This window comes from Aotus nancymaae, unplaced genomic scaffold, assembly GCF_030222135.1.
Source record: "Aotus nancymaae isolate 86718 unplaced genomic scaffold, 86718_ANA_hifiasm-v0.15.2.pri h1tg000131l, whole genome shotgun sequence".
Lineage (NCBI taxonomy): Eukaryota > Metazoa > Chordata > Mammalia > Primates > Aotidae > Aotus > Aotus nancymaae.
In genome coordinates, this window is record NW_026988546.1 from 12,030,038 (window position 1) to 12,047,250 (window position 17,213).

Here is a 17,213-nt window from a genome sequence, read left to right on the forward strand (position 1 = left end):
ATCCGTCTCACGCCAGTTAGAATGGCGATCATTAAAAAATCTGGAGACAACAGATGCTGAAGAGGATATGGAGAAATAGGAACACTTTTACACTGTTGGTGGGAGTGTAAATTAGTTCAACCATTGTGGAAAACAGTGTGGCGATTCCTCAAGGACCTAGAAATAGAAATCCCATTTGAGCCAGCAATCCCATTACTGGGTATATATCCAAAGGATTATAAATCGTTCTACTATAAGGACACATGCACACGAATGCTCATTGCAGCTCAGTTTACAATAGCAAAGACCTGGAACCAACCCAAATGCCCATCGATGATAGACTGGACAGGGAAAATGTGGCACATATACACCATGGAATATTATGCAGCCATCAAAAACGATGAGTTCGCGTCCTTTGTAGGGACATGGATGAACCTGGAAACCATCATTCTCAGCAAACTGACACAAGAACACAGAATCAAACACCGCATGTTCTCACTCATAGGCGGATGTTGAACAATGAGAACACATGGACACAGGGAGGGGAGCACTACACACTAGGGTCTGTTGGGGGGAAATAGGGGAGGGACAGTGGGGGGTGGGGAGTTGAGGAGAGAGAGCATGGGGAGAAATGCTAGATATAGGTGAAGGGGAGGAAGGCAGCAAATCACACTGCCACGTATGCACCTATGCAACAGTCTTGCATGTTCTTCACATGTACCCCAAAACCTAAAACACAAAAGAAAAAAAAAGATATTTGAAGAAAAAAAAAATAGAGAATCCAAATTCTTTCATCTAGGCTATGAGAATGATAATATGTATAGCTCAGATGTATTGTAAGGATTATATAAGAAAATGAACTTAATGAGCTAGCTAGCATAGTGATATGGACATGTAATATGAGTTCTATAAATGATTATTTTTATTTTAATTGGTGACTAAGGTACTTGTTCAAATTATAAAATCCCTGCTTTCCCCACCACTCTGCAATTGTAGCATTCTTGACATTTATATTTCCCCTGCCACACTGCAGTGGAGCATACCTAATTTTGAGGGACTTCTTGGCTCTTAGAGTGTCTTTAAAAATGAAATAGCTTATTTTCCCTTTTTAATCCTATAAAGCAACTTAAGTAAAAATAAAGTTCTTTGTCTCCCTACTTGTAAATGGGAGTTTACTAATTTCTTACAATTTTTTTGTGTGTAAGTGTATTACTGCATATGTTGAATATTATATGTTATTTACTTATGTAGATACCTATCCATTAAGAAAGCCACAATTTCAAACGCAATTCAATAGTGTAGACTACGAGTCAAAACTTGGTGATAACAACAATATTGTAACACCTTATTCATGTAAATATATTATTTAGATAATGGGTTTTGCGGGAAATGTTTCTGTTTCCTTTTAAGCCTTTGTATTCCTTTTTCAGCTCTTTCAGTCTCACATGGCAACGAAAACTACTTGTATGTCTTCACAAGGATCTGATGATGAACAGAGAGTGAGTATGTCCTTAAATAGATACCACATTGTACTCTAAATGCTTCTATGATTTTAAAATAACTGTTTGGAGTGTTCATAGACTCTTCTGATAAAGACTTCTGTTTGTACTTACTGTGAACGTGAATTAATTTTTCTGTTGATTCAAGTGAAAAGTCGATGATGGATTGAATAATTGAGTATCCATAATCTGACATTAAGGAAATATTTTTGTTTCTTTTCTGTTTTTTTTTTTTTTTAGACAGAGTCTTGCTCTCTTGCCCAGGCCAGAGCACAGTAGCGTGATCTTGGCTCACTGCAACCTCCGCCTCCCAGGTTCAAGCGATTCTCCTGCCTCCTGAGTAGCTGGGATTACAGGTGCCTGCCACCATGCCTGGCTAATTGTTTTTTTGTTTGTTTGTTTGTTTGTTTTGGATTTTTTTGTAGAGATGGGGTTTCACCATGTTGGCCAGGCTAGTTTTAAACTCCAGACCTCCGGTGATCCACCCACCTCAGCCTTCCAAAGTGCTAGGTTTACAGGCGTGAGTCACCGTGCCTGGCCTTGTTTCTTTTTTCATTCGTTATTTGTTTGTTTTTGTTTCTTTAGACAGAGTGTTGCTCTGTTGCCCAGGCTGGAATGTAATGGTGTGATCTTAGCTTACTGCAACCTATGCCTCCCAGGTTCAAGCAATTCTCATGCCTCAGCCTCCCAAGTAGGTGGGATTACAGGCATGCTCCATCACAGCTGACTAATTTTTGTATTTTTAGTAGAGGCAGAGTTTCTCCATGTTGGCTAGGCTGGTCTGGAACTCCTGGCCTCAAGTGATCTGCCTGCTTCGGCCTCCCAAAGTGCTAGGATTACAGGTAGAACCACCATGCCCGGCTGTGATTTGTTGTTTGAGCACACTGCAGAACATGGTGGGTGCATAGAACTCCTGTGAATGGTAGCGTTTAGGGAGCCCTTGGGTGGTCCTGCCAGAAGCCTCCCTAATGCAAGATTAGACCTGATGCTTATAAGGGCCTGCAGGTATGGCTTTGGTAATTCATACTGAAATTTGTGTTTAAAAAGAGGAAGTAAATGTAATTTGTTGAAAGAGATGAGTTTTAAACTTCAATTAGAAAGGAAATTACAAATACAAACATGGGTAATTCAACAAGTTGTTGTTTGTTTGTTTGTTTGTTTGTTTTTGAGACAGAGTCTCGCTCTGTTGCCTAGGCTGGAGTGCAGTGGCGTAGTCTCGGCTCATCCGACCTCTACCTTCCAGTTCAAGCATTTCTCGTGCCTCAGCCTCCTGAATAGCTATGATCATAGGCATGTGCCACCACACTCGGCTAACTTTTGTATTGTTATCAGAGACTGGGTCTTGCTCATGTTGGACAGGCTGATCTTGAACTCCTGACCTCAAGTGATCCACCTGCCTCAGCCTCCCAAAGCGCTGGGATTACAGGGATGAGCCACCATGCCTGGCCAGTAATTCAATAAGATTAAATAATTTCCTTTAGTTCTGTGCTCCAATAACTGTAGTCTCTCTTCTTGTTTTTCCCCCTTTCTCCTTATATCAACGATATTGATAAATTTTAATTTGACAAACTACCCTCCTTTTAATGTTTTTCTCTCACTGTACTAACAGTCTATTCCATCTTCCTCATAGACTTTTTGAATTGTGTTTAATCCTCCAGAGACTACTGTCGGAGTCACTAGTAATCTTCAGTGACAAGTCCATCCAGTGGCTATTGCTTACTTTCTTTTTCCCTGGCCCCTCTTCTGTGTTACATCATGGGGACCACACATTCATTTTTGAAATGCTTCTTTTTTCAGTTACATTAAAATCCTGTCATTGTAGAACTATAAGGGATCCTAGAGGCCATTTAGTTCAACTGTTATATAATAAGCATATGCCTGTCAGATAACAACTTTAACAAGTTATGAAATTCTTATCATCTTGAATACTTGCATGAGGAGGAAGCCTAGTGCTTCTTCACGATCTTTAAAAAAATATGAAGACAACATGCCTACATGACTAAAAAGAATTCAAATGGCACAAAAGAGAATATAGTATACTAGTTTTCTGTTGCTTCATAACAATTTGTCACAAATTTAGCTGCTTAAAACAGTATCTGCTTGTTAGCTCACAATTCTGTAGGTCGAAGGTCAGGCATGGCCCATCTGCCTTCTCTGCTCTGGATTTCACGCTCAAGGAGTCAGCTGCTGGATTCTTATCTGGAGGCTTTCCTTCCATACTCTTCCCGGTTGTTGGCAGACTTCAGTTCACTGCTGGCTGGGGGTTGTCAGCTCCTAGAGACCATTCCGTTCTGAAAGCCAGCAAGGGAGAACTGGCAGATGGAGTTCCCTTCATGCTTCAGGTTTTTGACAAGGAAGTGCCTAGGCCCTGTTATGGATTTACCTCATGGCTGGGCATGGTGTCTCACACCTGTAATCCTAGCTCTTTGGGAGGCCAAGGAGAGTGGATCACCTGAGGTCGAGAGTTTGAGACTAGCCTGGCCAACATGGTGAAACCTTGTCTCTACTAAAAATACAAAAATTACTTGGGCATGGTGGTGTGTGCCTGTAATCTCAGCTACTCGAGAGGCTGAGGCAGGAGAATCGCTTGAACACAGGAGGCGGAGGTTGCAGTGAGTCAAGACCACACATTGCACTCCAGTCTGGGCAACAGAGCAAAAACTCTGCCTCAAAAAAAAGGATTTACCTCATTGAGGGGTCAGGCCCACCCAGGATACTTTCCATTTCTAAGGTTGACTGGTTTGGACCTTAATCACATCTGTAAAATCTCTTCTCAGCGACACCTAGGTTAGCATTTGAAATAAGTCGGAGAAAGTTCATGTGCACCAGGGGCATCAGTGTTAGGGGCGGTCTCAGAATTCTGCCTGCTATATACAATAAAAAGCAATTCCCTCTCACCCCAACCTGTAAGTCCACTGCTAACTGGTAACCACTCTCAATAGTCTGTTATTACCCTTCAAGACATTTATATCTGCATTTATATCTATATAAGAATATATGATTATGTAAAAAATGTACATAATGCATATTTTTAAAAACTCAAATCCCAGTAAATAAATCACTATTGGGACACCTAGCTAGTCATCCATGTTGTAACATGTATCAGTAGTTTAGTATACTACAATTTGTCTGTCTATTCACCACTTGTTGGATATTTGGGATGGTTCCAGTTTTTGATCATTGGGAATAAAACTGCTGTGAACATTGATGCATAAGTTCTTGTGTGGAGTTTTTTTATAGATGCTTTTTATCAAGTTCACGAGAGTTCTGTTCTGTAGGTTTTATGTACTATCTTTGTCTTGGTATCAGAGTAACACTAGCTTTATAAAATGTATTGGGAATAAATGTTCCCTTTTCCATTTTCTTTTCTTTTCTTTTTTTCTTTTTGAGATAGAGTTTCACTCTTGTTGCCCAGGCTGGAGTACAATGGTGAAATCTCGGCTCACTGCATCTTCTGCCTCCTGGGTTCAAGTGATTCTCCTGCCTCAGCCTCTGGAGTAGCTGGGATTACAGGCATGTGCCACCACTCCTGGCTAATTTTATACTTTTTATATAGATGGGGTTTCTCCATGTTGGTCGGGCTGATCTCAAACTTGAGACCTCAGGTGATCCACCCACCTCAGCCTCACAAATTTCTGGGATTACAAGTGTGAGCTACCACGCCTGGCCTCCTTTTACATTTCCTGAAAGAGATTGTATAGAATTGCTGTTAATTCTTTAAATACTTGGCAGGATTCTTGAATGAAATTATCAGGGCTTGAAAATTTATGTTTTGGGAGTTTTAAAGTTGCAAATTTAAATTTCCTCAGTAGTTACCAGGCTGTTTATATTATTTCTTACTGGGTGAGTTGTGGTAATTTGTGGTTTTTGAGGAATTGATTCATTCCTTCCAAGTTGTCAAATTGATGTGAATAGGGTTGACTATAGTATTCCCTTATTATCCTTTCGATGTCTTCAGGATCTATAGTGGTATCTCTATTTCATTCATGATACTGGTAATTTGTGTGTCTGCTTCTGTCAATCTTGCTAGTAGTTTGTCAATTTAATCCATCTTTTTAAAGAACCAGCTTTTCATTTCATTGACTTCTATTGTTTTTGTTTTCAATATCATTGATTTCTGATCTTTATTCTTAAGAATTATTTCCTTCTATATTTTCCTCTTCTATTTTGCTTGCTTTGGGTTTATTTTGCCCTTTTTCTGTTCTGCGTTCTCAAAGGAGGAGCTTGGATGCTTGATTTGAAATTTTCTCCTTTCTAATATGTGCTTTTTTTTTTTTTGCCTGATAATTCTTTATTAATTTAAATATAACTTGACTGCAGCAATAGTTCTATAACATGGTGTAAATTAAAGATCAAAGTCTATGCATATTGTATCAGAGACTTGGCTTGAAAAATAAAAAATGACTAAGTATATTCACAAGGGTAATCCATGCTGTATGGTAATTCTAGGTGATGAAGAAAAAAATGAATTTTCCTCTAAGCACAGCTTTAGTTTTGTTCCACAGATTTTGATATGTTTTATTTTCACTTTTATTAGGGTTCAGGTGATTCTCCTGCCTCAGCCTCCCGAGTAGCTAGGACTACAGGTGCATGCCACAACGCCTGGCTAATTTTTTGTATTTTTAGTAGAGATGGGTTTCAATGTGTTAGCCAGGGTAGTCTCCATCTACTGACCTCGTGATATGCCCACTTCGGCCTCCCAAAGTTCTGTGATTACAGCTGTAAGCCACTGCGCCCGGCCTCATTTGATACTCAACAGATTTTCAGACCTTTCTTTTTTGAGATAGAGTTTTACTCTTGTTGCCCAGGCTGGAGTGCAGTGGGGCGATCTTGGCTCACTGCAGCCTCTGCCTCCTGGGTTCAAGTGATTTTCCTGCCTCACCTCCTGAGTAGCTAGGATTACAGGCATGCGCCAGAATAATTTCTTTTGTATTTTTAATAGAGACAGGGTTTCTCCATGTTGGTCAGGGTGGTCTTGAACTCCCAACCTCAGGTGATCCACCCACCTCAGCCTCCCGCTGTGCTGGGATTATAGGCGTGAGCCACCTGGCCCTTTTCAGACTTTTTTTTTTTTTTTTGATAGAAAGAGGATATTAAAACTCATCGAAGTTTAATGTCTTGCTCAAGGAATCACAGCTGGTGATCATGATATCTGCTCTGTGCCATATTGTCTCTGCCATTATCTCCACCATGACCCCATTAGGAATTGCATCTGTTCTATGATTCAGGTGATCCTGACGGTATAGTTTGTTATTGCTGACTGAGATAGTGCATCTTGAAGTAGTGTTAAGTACAGTCTACTGACTGCCTTTTCCTATCCCGAAAAACACAGCCATAATCTTCCACTTTTTCAGTTATCCTTACCTTTATTTTAACGTTGTGTCTAAATCTTTGCAATTCCTGTCTGAGTTTGTCATTTCCTGTTTTTTAGCTACAATGCTTCTGAACTCTTTTTTTCTCTTTCCTTCTCAGATATTCTTCAGTGAGGATAACTTTTGTATCTCAGAGGCTTCCCTCATTAGTATACTTTCTGTCTTGAAGTTGTGATTCTTAATTTTCTTTCATGTCCCAGTAATTACAACCTCCGCGCCTTTGGATATTCCCATCTCTTCATCTGGAGATCCTATAATTGTTGTATAATGAAAGACTCAGTTCCCATGCCACTTCCTCTGAAGCTTTCCCACAGAACCGCAGCCCCCAACGCTAGGGATACTGCTTATTTGGCATTTGGTCATATGCTACCTTGCGGTACCTCCTAATTTATGGTTTTGCATTGTTAACCTTTTGCATCTAGTAAGCTCTGCATTTTTTCATCCTTAATTAAATGATCTGTCTTCAGGAAGAGCAACTTGTGTTATTCTTAGTATCCTCCATAGCCATACTCATACATCTTTGAGGACAGGTGTTGATTATTTTTTGTATGGAAAGTACATAATCTTGGACAATTTTATTCTTGTTGAATGTTAAATGAATAAATTATAAATGACTGCAGCCAGCCAGGAGCTTTTTGTTCATCTACATGTATGTTCTAATGAAACCCCAACTTCCCTAGGCTGTAACACTGATAGTGTCATGCTTTTCAGATATTCCCAGACTGATTCTCATTATAACGTGGTCCCAAACTCTCTTTGGACTGATTGATTGATTGATATATTTTGGTGTGTGGGAGAAAAGGAGAAAGATGCTCTTAAATTTTTATAATCTACTACAGGATAGATTCCTCTCTTCAAGAATACATATTGGACCCTTGTTTTCAACCATGTTAATCTAATTTGTCTCTGCTTTAGATTTTGAGCATTTCTACTATAAAATGCTTGATGCTGAAAGTTTTTGTAATGAGAACTTTAATTCTTACATTTTCTTCCGATTATATCTGTAAAGTTGATTTAGATAATGCTTTATTTAGAAAATTTAACACTTTGTAGAATTTATGTCTACTACAAATATTTTAAATTCTGATGTTAAATATGATAAAAACGAATATCGTGATTTAGTAGCTTGGGATATAGCACTTATACTTTGTTGGTATTACTTTTAGTAAATAGGCTACTGGTCTGTGCCAGGTAGGATGGGCTCCCCGACCCCTCTACACTAGCTTCATCAGCTTAGGATCACATGACCAAGGAGCTTACCAAAAATAAGGTAGAAGTGTGTCTATTTTCTCTGATTTCCTTCACGTTCCTCCCTTAAGAATCAGATCAAGTTTATCCTGCCCTCTGTGTGGTCCATTTTTATGGGAATAGCAAGAAAGTCCTATTGTCTTAGAGTGCATGTTACATAGAAAGAGTTAATAAATTGTGAACTATTAGGTAGGGAGTATATTGAGAGATACCTTGAATGTTTTGTGAGTAGTCTGTATCCCAGTTTCTTCATGGACAAATAGAAGCTGTGCATGGTGAAATTTTTCCTTAGCTGCATATATACTATTTGGCAGGAATATCACTTTGAGCTCTAAATTAGGCCAGAATTACTCAGATGATTTTTAAAAATTAAAATAAAAAGCTGCCTTTGTTATAAAAGACCTTCATTTTAAGAGAAATGGTTTGGCTGGACATGGTGGCTCACACCTGTAATCCCAGGACTTTGGGAGGCCAAAGCGGGTGGATCACCTGAGGTCAGGAGTTCGAGACCAGCCTGGCCAACATGGTGAAACCCCTTCTCTACTAAAAATACAAAAATTAGCTGGGCATTATAGCACATGTCTGTAATTCCAGCTACTTGGGAGGCTGAGGCAGGAGAATCACTTGAACATGGGAGGCAGAGGTTGCAGTGAGCAGAGATTGCGCCACTGCACACTCCAGCCTGGGCAACAAGAGTGAAACTCCATCAAAAAAAAAAAAAAAAAAAAAGAGGAATGGTTGACTAAGGTAGTTCTATGTGTAGATGAGAAATGTTCCCATTGACAATTTAGTGGCTAGTTCTGCTCAACCTGAGTCAGGGCCTCAGAAACAGACATTGAACTTTTCCTTATTTCCAGCATAATCTTAAGGTTTTTTTTCCCATTTACACTGCATGAAATCTACTTTATAGAAAGTCCTTTTGTCCTTTTATACAAGTATAGATACCCCCAGTCAGGTTAGTCAGTGGGTGACTTTCCTAACACCTAGTGAGATCCTGGGAATCAAGGAAGTCAGAGTTTCCCTAGGGGTGAACACAGGTAGGTAGTTTTGATTTAGGGTAATCTGGGTGGGGAATCAGGGAAGGGGAGGGCTGCAAAAAGGAGGTGGGAAAAAACTTTGCCTGTTTCAAGGTTTCTCTAGAACAGTTTTTCTCAACCTTTTTTTTCATTATTGCCCTCTTAGGAGAAAAATTAAATTTAAAGAAAATGTAATTAATAACATATTTAATTTTTATTAAATTGATTAGCCCAAGTAATTAATTTAACTTTAAGTTCTCCCTAATTGGAGGAATCCAGTACTAAAGAATAAACATTTTTCAGGTAAGCTTGAGCTTTGGTGAGGGACACCAATCATTCATTCATTCATTCATTCATTTATTTTTGTCCTCCCAAGAACCAATTTCTGCTTTGTTTATGGGGAGAGAGAATACAGGTACTGCCCCCATTGAGAATGCATGATCTGTAGTTAACCATTCTAGAAATAGGGCAACTTCCTTCTTAGTCTGCTACTAGATTTGAAAACAGTCTAAGACTGTAAATACTCTGTACATTATAGCGTAAATGAGGCATTTGGGAACCTGCTCAGGAGATTAGCTGTAATACTGTTTCTGTGGAAACTGTATTCTTAATCCATGCAGCTTACTAATATGAATTTTTGGAAAATACAAATTATTTGTGTGATTATGGTTTATACTACCTTTACATAAATAGAATGAAAGCTTTTTACAAAAGCTCAATATTGTGCTAAGTAGTAAAGATAGAGATGGGCACGGGTTAGTGGAGAAGAGCTAGCTAGACATTTTAGACAGGAAGAAGATTCACTGTCTCACACTGTTGATATGCTCAACCTTAACATGAGTAGCCTTTCAGTTCTGAGTTACCATTCATGAAGGAAACAGCTTTAAATTTTTCCTTAGAGCAAATATTTTTTTAATGAAAGGGAACTTTTTAGCTATTATTTTCAACTTCCTTGGATATATTTTTGTTTTTAGTGGTCTAGTAATCTCTAAAGATCTGGGTTTTTTTGTTTTTGTTTTTGTTTTTTTGTTTTGTTTTGTTTTTGTTTTTAAGAGATGGGGTTTCACCTTGTTGGTCAGGGTGGTTTCGAACTCCTGACCTCAGGTGATCCACCCACCTCAGCCTCCCAAAGTGCTGGGATTACAGGTGTGAGCCACCATGCCGGGCCATCTCTAAAGATCTTTGCAGGTAATAAAGTAGTCAAGATATATTTTTCTGTGGACTTGTCCTTTGTGGCTGTAACTATGTTTACTACGGTAATTAAATGCTACCAGTTGCTGAAGTGCATTAACCATGGCAGGTACTTCCCAGCCCATGAGCTGAGTGAGTACTGCTATCTCCAGTTTTTTGGATGAGATGCAACTTTGTCAGACACGCTTGCACAAAATATCTCTTGTTTCTTCCATGTTGTCTTTGTACCTCCTTGCCCCAGATCTCATTCTGGGCTTTGGCAGTTCTTAATGTTGCAGCATCTGTTGCTACTATAAACAGTTAATTCTAACAGCCTTCTTAACATACATTTATAATGACGTCATGTTAACTCTTCTTCGTGACATGGGTCATTGAGAGAATTTCTAGGGGCTCTCTGTTTTGATAGAAGATAGGCTGCTTGTCATATAGTAACAGAGATTCTGTTGTATAGCAAAGAATTATAGTTTCCATGTAACTCTGAAGGCCAAAGAACCTATTACAGCATTACAAGTTGAACAGTTGGAGAAAATATTTTAATTTTGTTTTGTATTTGCATATTTTGCTATATATTTTCTTTTTGTTGATTACAAAAATATACATATATGTCAGGCGTGGTGGCTCACACCTGTAATCCCAGCACTTTGGGAGGCAGAGGCCGATGGATCACTAGGTCAGGAGAACGAGACCATCCTGGCTAACATGGTGAAACCCCATCTTTACTAAAAATACAAAAAATTAGTTGGGTGTGGTGGCACGGGCCTGTAGTCCCATGTACTCAGGAGGCTGAGGCAGAAGAATCACTTGAACCCAGGAGGTGGAGGTTGCAGTGAGCCGATAGTGCCACTGCATTCCAGCCTGGGTGACAGAACGAGATTCCGTCTCAAAAATAAAAATTATACATATATTATTTAGTTCATCCGCAGATATTCTGATTCATTTTTGTTAGCTACACTTTCTCATTTACCTACCTTTTAGTCAGAAAATTTTGTTAAACTCTTATGAATTAACTTTTTAAATTCACGTACAATTTATATACAATAAATTTACCCTTTTTAGTATAAGATTCAATGGGTTTTGGTGAAGGCATACAGCTGTATAACCACCAGCTATATAGACTAGTTCCATAACCCCCCAAAATGCCCTTGTGGTGTTTGTAGTCAACCTCTTATCCTACCCTCTATCCTTATCCTATCCTCTGACAACCACTGTCCAGTTTTCTGCCCCTATTGTTTTGCCTTCCACAGTGTCAGTTGTATGGAATTATCATAGCCTTTGTGCTGGCTTCTTTCACTCACCTTTATCACTGAGTCATATACCATTGTATTGATGTGCCACAATTAGTTTATTCAACCTTTCTCCCTTTAAAAAGCATATGGGCTGATTCCAGTTTTTGGCAATTATGAACGAGACTACTGTATACCTTTACAGGTTTTTGTGTGAATGTAAGTTTTCTTTTTTCTTTTTTGGAAATGGAGTTTCGCTTTTAATGCTCAGGCTGGAGTGCAGTTCCACGATAGCTCACTGCAACCTCTGCCTCCCGGGTCCAAGCTGTTCGCCTGCCTCAGCCTGCTAAGTAGCTGGGATTACAGGCATGCACAACCACACCTGGCTAATTTTTTGTATTTTTAGTAGAGACGGGGTTTCTCCGTGTTAGTTGGGCTGGTCTTGAACTCTTGACCTTAGGTGATCCACCCATCTCAGCCTCCCAAAGTGCTGGGATTACAGGTATGAACCACTGTGCCCAGCGGCTTTTCTTTTCTTTTTTCTTTTGAGATGGAGTCTCACTGTTGCCCAGGCTGGAGTGCAGTGACCTGATTTTGGCTCACTGCAACCTCTGCCTCCTGGGTTCAAGTGATTCTCCTGCCTCAGCCTCCTGAGTAGCTGAGACTACAGGCGTGCACCACCACACCTGGCTAATTTCTGTGTTTTTAATAGAGACGGGTTTTCACCATGTTGGCCAGGCTGGTCTCAAACTCCTGACCTCCAGTGATCCACCTGCCTTGGCCTCCCAAAGTGCTGGGATTACAGGTGTGAGCCACCATGCCCAGCCAAATGTTAAGTTTTCATTTCACTTGGGTCAGTATATAGGAGTAGGATTGCTGAGTGGTATAGTAAGTGTGGGTTTAACTTAAAAAAGAAACTGTCATACTGTTTTACAAGGTGGTTGTACCAGTTTATAGTCCTACCAGTGATGAGTGAGAGTCTGTGTTGCTTGCTCTGCATCCTTGCCAGTACTTGATATTGTTAGTTTTTTTTTGTTAGCCGTTCTGATAGGTATGTAGTGATATCTCACTGTGGTTTTAGTTTGCATTTCCCTAATGACTCACGATGTTGAGCATCTTGTCACGTGCTTATTGGCTATCTGTATATCTTTGGTCAAGTGTTGAGTCTTTTCCCAATTTTTAACTGGGTTATTGTCTAATTATTGAGTTGTATAAGTTTTAAATATATATATATATGTATATTTGTTGTTATTATATAAGTCCTTTATGAGACAGATGCAGATGATTTACAGGTGTTCTATAAAAGGATAAAAGACTGTCTTGTCTTTTCAGTCTCTTTTTTCTTTTTTTTGGGACATGATCTTCCTCTGTCTCCCAGGCTGGAGACATGGTCTTCCTCTGTCTCCCAGGTCTTCCTCTGTCTCCCTTGCCTCAGCCTCTTGAGTAGCTGGGACTACAGGTATGTGCCACCACATCTGGCTAATTTTTAAAATTTTTTTGTAGAGACTAGGTTTCACTATGTTGCCCAGCTGGTCTTGAACTCCTGAACTCAAGCCATCCACCTGTCTGGGCCTCCCAAAGTGCTGGGATTACAAGTGTGAGCCACTGTGCCCAGTTCCGTCTCTTAAGTACGTCTTTTGAACAGCAGAAGATTTTTATTTAAGTCCAGTTCGTCACTTTTTTTTTTTTTAAATGGATTGTGCTTCTGGTGTTGTAGCTAAAAAGTCTTTGCTTAACCCAAAGTCACAAAGATTTTATACTTCTAGAAGTTTTTAGGTCAGTGTTCCATTTTGAGTTATTTTTATGTATGGTACCAGGTATGAATCGAGGTTCTTTTTGCTTGTTTTAGCATATGGGCGTCCAATTGTTCCAGTCCTGTTTTTTGTTTTTGTTTTTTTTTAACTGTCCTTTCTCTATTGAGTTGCATTTGAACCTTTGTGAAAATCTCCTCCCTACTGCCACCTCAGTTACACTCTATCACATTATTTCTTTCCTTCACAGCACTTACACATTTTGTTTTCTTGTTTGACTCTCTCTCCTCACTATAATGTAAGCCCTTGGAGGGAAAGAACCTTTGTATGGTACAAAGGATGGGAAGGACATCCAGGCAGAGGGAATGGCTATTGTAAAGGGCCGGTGGGTGGAGCTTTGACATGTCTGAAACATGCTAGAGGAGGACATCAGTAGCAAGATGAAGCTGGAGAGTAGGTGGGGCCAGACCCTGTAGGGCCTTGGTGCAGCCGTGGTAACCAGAGGAGGCTATGACTGGGGACAAAAGGATTGCCTCAGAGTGGGAACAGGACATCATCAAAGCATGACAGTGTTTGTCAGTGTGGCTGAAAAATTAGTGAGAATTTTTAGTTAGTTATTACCTGTGTCTTATTCCACAGATTCCTAGAAAATTTTCCTAGAAAATTTTGCCCACTGCTATTCTTGGGTTTAAATGGGTCAAGCAGGCCAGTCGCAGTGGCTCATGCCTGTGATCCCAGCACTTTGGGAGGCGGAGGTGGGCGGATCACGAGGTCAGGAGTTCGAGACCAGCCTTGCCAATGTGGCGAAACCCCATCTTTCCTAAAAATACAAAAATTAGCCTGGCGTGGTGGCGAGTGACTGTAATCCCGGCTACTCAGGAGACTGAGGCAGGAGAATCACTTAAACCCAGGAGGCGGAGATTTCAGTAAGTCGAGATTGTGCCATTGCACTCTAGCCTGGGCAATAGAGCAAGACTCCATCGCAAACAAAACAAAATAAAACAGGTCAAGCCTTCCTTTATATATATTTGTGATTTTAGTCAGAATACAGAAATATTTGACTACTTTTATGTTGACTGAACGTTTTCTCAGAGGGGTTGTCTAGGAACCTTCTGTCATTAATGGATTCACCTTGTGTCCTAGAATCTGTAAATGGAGTAGTTGACTGCCACACACCTCCTGTCACTTTCCAGATCATCCTCCTCTGTTAGTAAGCTAACAGTTCTGACCAACACCCAGCTGTCAATACTGTCTGCTAACCACATGCCTTTGTTGCATTCATCTGAGACCCCCACCTCCCCTGGTGCCTGATGGTTTAGCTACTGGCTACCTATAATTCTGTAACATTAGACCTGTCAGAATTCTGGATGATTTCAGCATCTGCATAGATTATCCTTTTAGTCCCCACCTTTTCAGTTTTCAGCCCCTCTCCTTCTTATGCTCCCCTAAGCGAGTAAACACAGGGTAGAGGTGCCCATCCCTTGCTCATGCTACCTCCACCTTTCCTATCCTCTTTTCCTGCCTTATTTTTTTTTTAATTTCATTTATTGTCCTTTAGCAAGATGTACATTTTACTTAGATTTTTGTCTGTCTTTTCCTTACTGGAATAGGAGCTGTATAAGAGCAGAGATTTTTCTGTTTTTTAAGTTATGCATCCCCAGTACTTAGGACAGTTTCTGCAACATAGTAGGCACTCAATCCATAGCAGCTGATTAAATGCATTTTTGTAGATATTTGAGGAAGACCTGTGTTCTTTTTTCTTTGTTAAATTCACATGAGTAATAATATTAATAGATATCAAAAAAGAGAAGGAAATATTTATTCTCCCACCAAGAATCAGACTTTATAATGCTTGTTCATATCCAGAAATCATTTTTACTTGTAACTATATATTAGTCAACACAATCCTGTATTCTTTTACTGCTTAATGTCACATTACATTCATTTCTCTCAATTTTCATAATTATTGCTTCTAATCTTTGTAGTAGCAATTGCCCATTGTAATAATAATTCCCCCATTTCAATATATATAACTTTTTTCTTCTTTTTGACCATTTATTTATTTATTTTTTGAGATGGAGTCTTGGTCTGTTGCCAGACTGGAGTGCAGTGGCATGACCTCGGCTCACTGTAACCTCCGCCTCCTGGGTTGAAGCAATTCTCCTGCCTCAGCCTCCCAAGTAGCTGGGACTGTAGGTGCCCACCACCATGCCCAGCTAATTTTTGTATTTTAGTAGAGATGAGGTTTCACCATGTTGGCCAGGATGGTCTCGATCTCTTGACCTCGTGATCCACCCACCTCAGCCTCCCAAAGTGCTGCGATGACAGGCGTGAGCCACCTCGCCCAGCCGATTTATTTTTTTTCTGACTATAAAAATAAGATAATATTTTATAAACTGCAGCCTGATACTAGTAATATGGTATAATTATATTTAGCCTAAAAACTAAGCCTAACTGGCTTAATGAGTTAAGCTGAATCTTTAGTCAGTTGGTCTTATCAGTGTGGAACAATTCAGGTCTCAAGGAGCCAGTGGAAACTTCAAGACAAGTGAGAATTACCACTGGGCCATGTATATTTGTTTTTGATAATGTAAAATTTACCCGAATTATATGTTTGACTAAAGATTTGGGTGATTACATAGGAGCTGTTTGAGGGATCCAAGGTGTTCATAGGAACCTTAAGCTCAGTAGTTCCAAAATTGCATCAAACCTGTGCTGATTCCTCTCCTTTTCTCTTTCCTGCTTCACAGTGTCATCTACTCAGTGACCTTAGTTTGAGTCACTTGGACTTAGAATCATGAAGTCACTAAGTCATAAGGGACTACTGACCTCTCTGGCTGCTGCCCCCGGGACCCACGCTCCTCTTCAGCTGCGGGGAGCTGCCCATCACCAGGTCGCGGAAATTCTGGCGGGCTGGCCTCGGCGCGATGGCCCCCCCAAGGGAGCTGCCCCTGTCCGCTTCCTCGCAGCCATGAGGCGGGGGCTCCAGGTCCTCGCCAGGCCCCGGGGCCGGCGTCCGGGGTAGGGGCTGCACGTCGCGCCGCGAGTTCTTCCAGGGAGCCCTGGCGCTTAGGGGCGGCCTATGAGCAGCGGCCGGGGGCTCCCAGTCGCCAGGCTCGAGGCCCCGTCCAGGGTGCGCCTCCGGGACCGCTGCGTCGGGGAGCTGATCGCGCACCTCGGGTACGGCCGGGCCGTCGGGGGCCTCAGGCTCGGCGGTCACCTGGATTCGTGGCGGGTCCCCGGCTGGCGCGGGCGGCCCCGCACAGAACCTCTTCTTGAGGTGCACGTACTTGGCGCCGTCGGCGGGATCGACGCGCACCGTGGCCACTGCGTTCACTAGCTCCTTGAAGCGCGCGCGGGCGCGGGCGCGCTGCTCGGGTTCGCCGCCTAAGGCGTCCTTGAAGTGCTGCACCAGCTCGGCGTGCCGGGCCCGGCCCCCGCGCTCTGCCAGGAAGCGCAGCACCGCCTCGGGGCCCAGCGCCGCCTCCAGGCCCGGGTCCGCCTCCGGGCCCCGCTCCACCGACCCCTCCATCCTGGACCGCGCTGTTGCCCCGCCAGCGGGACGCTCAGCCCGGTCCCATCGCGGCGGGCTCCCAGAGGCCGGCTCCCGACGGCGATGGAGGCTGGCGAGCTCAGCTGGCCACCCGCCTCCACGTCTGCGGCCGAAGGGCTAGGCTACTGCCTCACTGGGCCGCGCCCGAGCGGACACGCCCCCCGCACCCCCACCCCAGGCCCACGCCACCAGGTCACGCCCACTTCCGTTCCCCGAGGTCTCGGCCACACCCACCTAGGCGGTCCCGCTCTAGGGTCCGCCCACTTCCGGCCTTGCAAGGCTGCAATCACTGCTCTGCAGTCCCCGCCTTCATTCCTCGCTCCCTCTTTCTGGAGTTGCGGCTCTCCTTCTGCCCGCCCCACACTGACGGTCAGTCCTCTA

At 41.9% G+C, this 17,213-nt stretch overlaps 1 protein-coding gene across 1 annotated transcript; it reads right to left on the reverse strand.

Moving 5' to 3' along the window:
• Window positions 1-491: 491 nt before the first annotated feature.
• LOC135272782 (ankyrin repeat domain-containing protein SOWAHC-like) lies at window positions 492-16,811 on the reverse strand. The gene is made up of 2 exons (XM_064371432.1): window positions 16,109-16,811; window positions 492-708 (listed from the first exon to the last, which is right to left on the reverse strand). Exons 1-2 carry the CDS (start codon window positions 16,809-16,811, stop codon window positions 647-649), a joined length of 765 nt encoding a protein of 254 aa, XP_064227502.1. The 3' UTR covers window positions 492-646.
• Window positions 16,812-17,213: the final 402 nt, after the last annotated feature.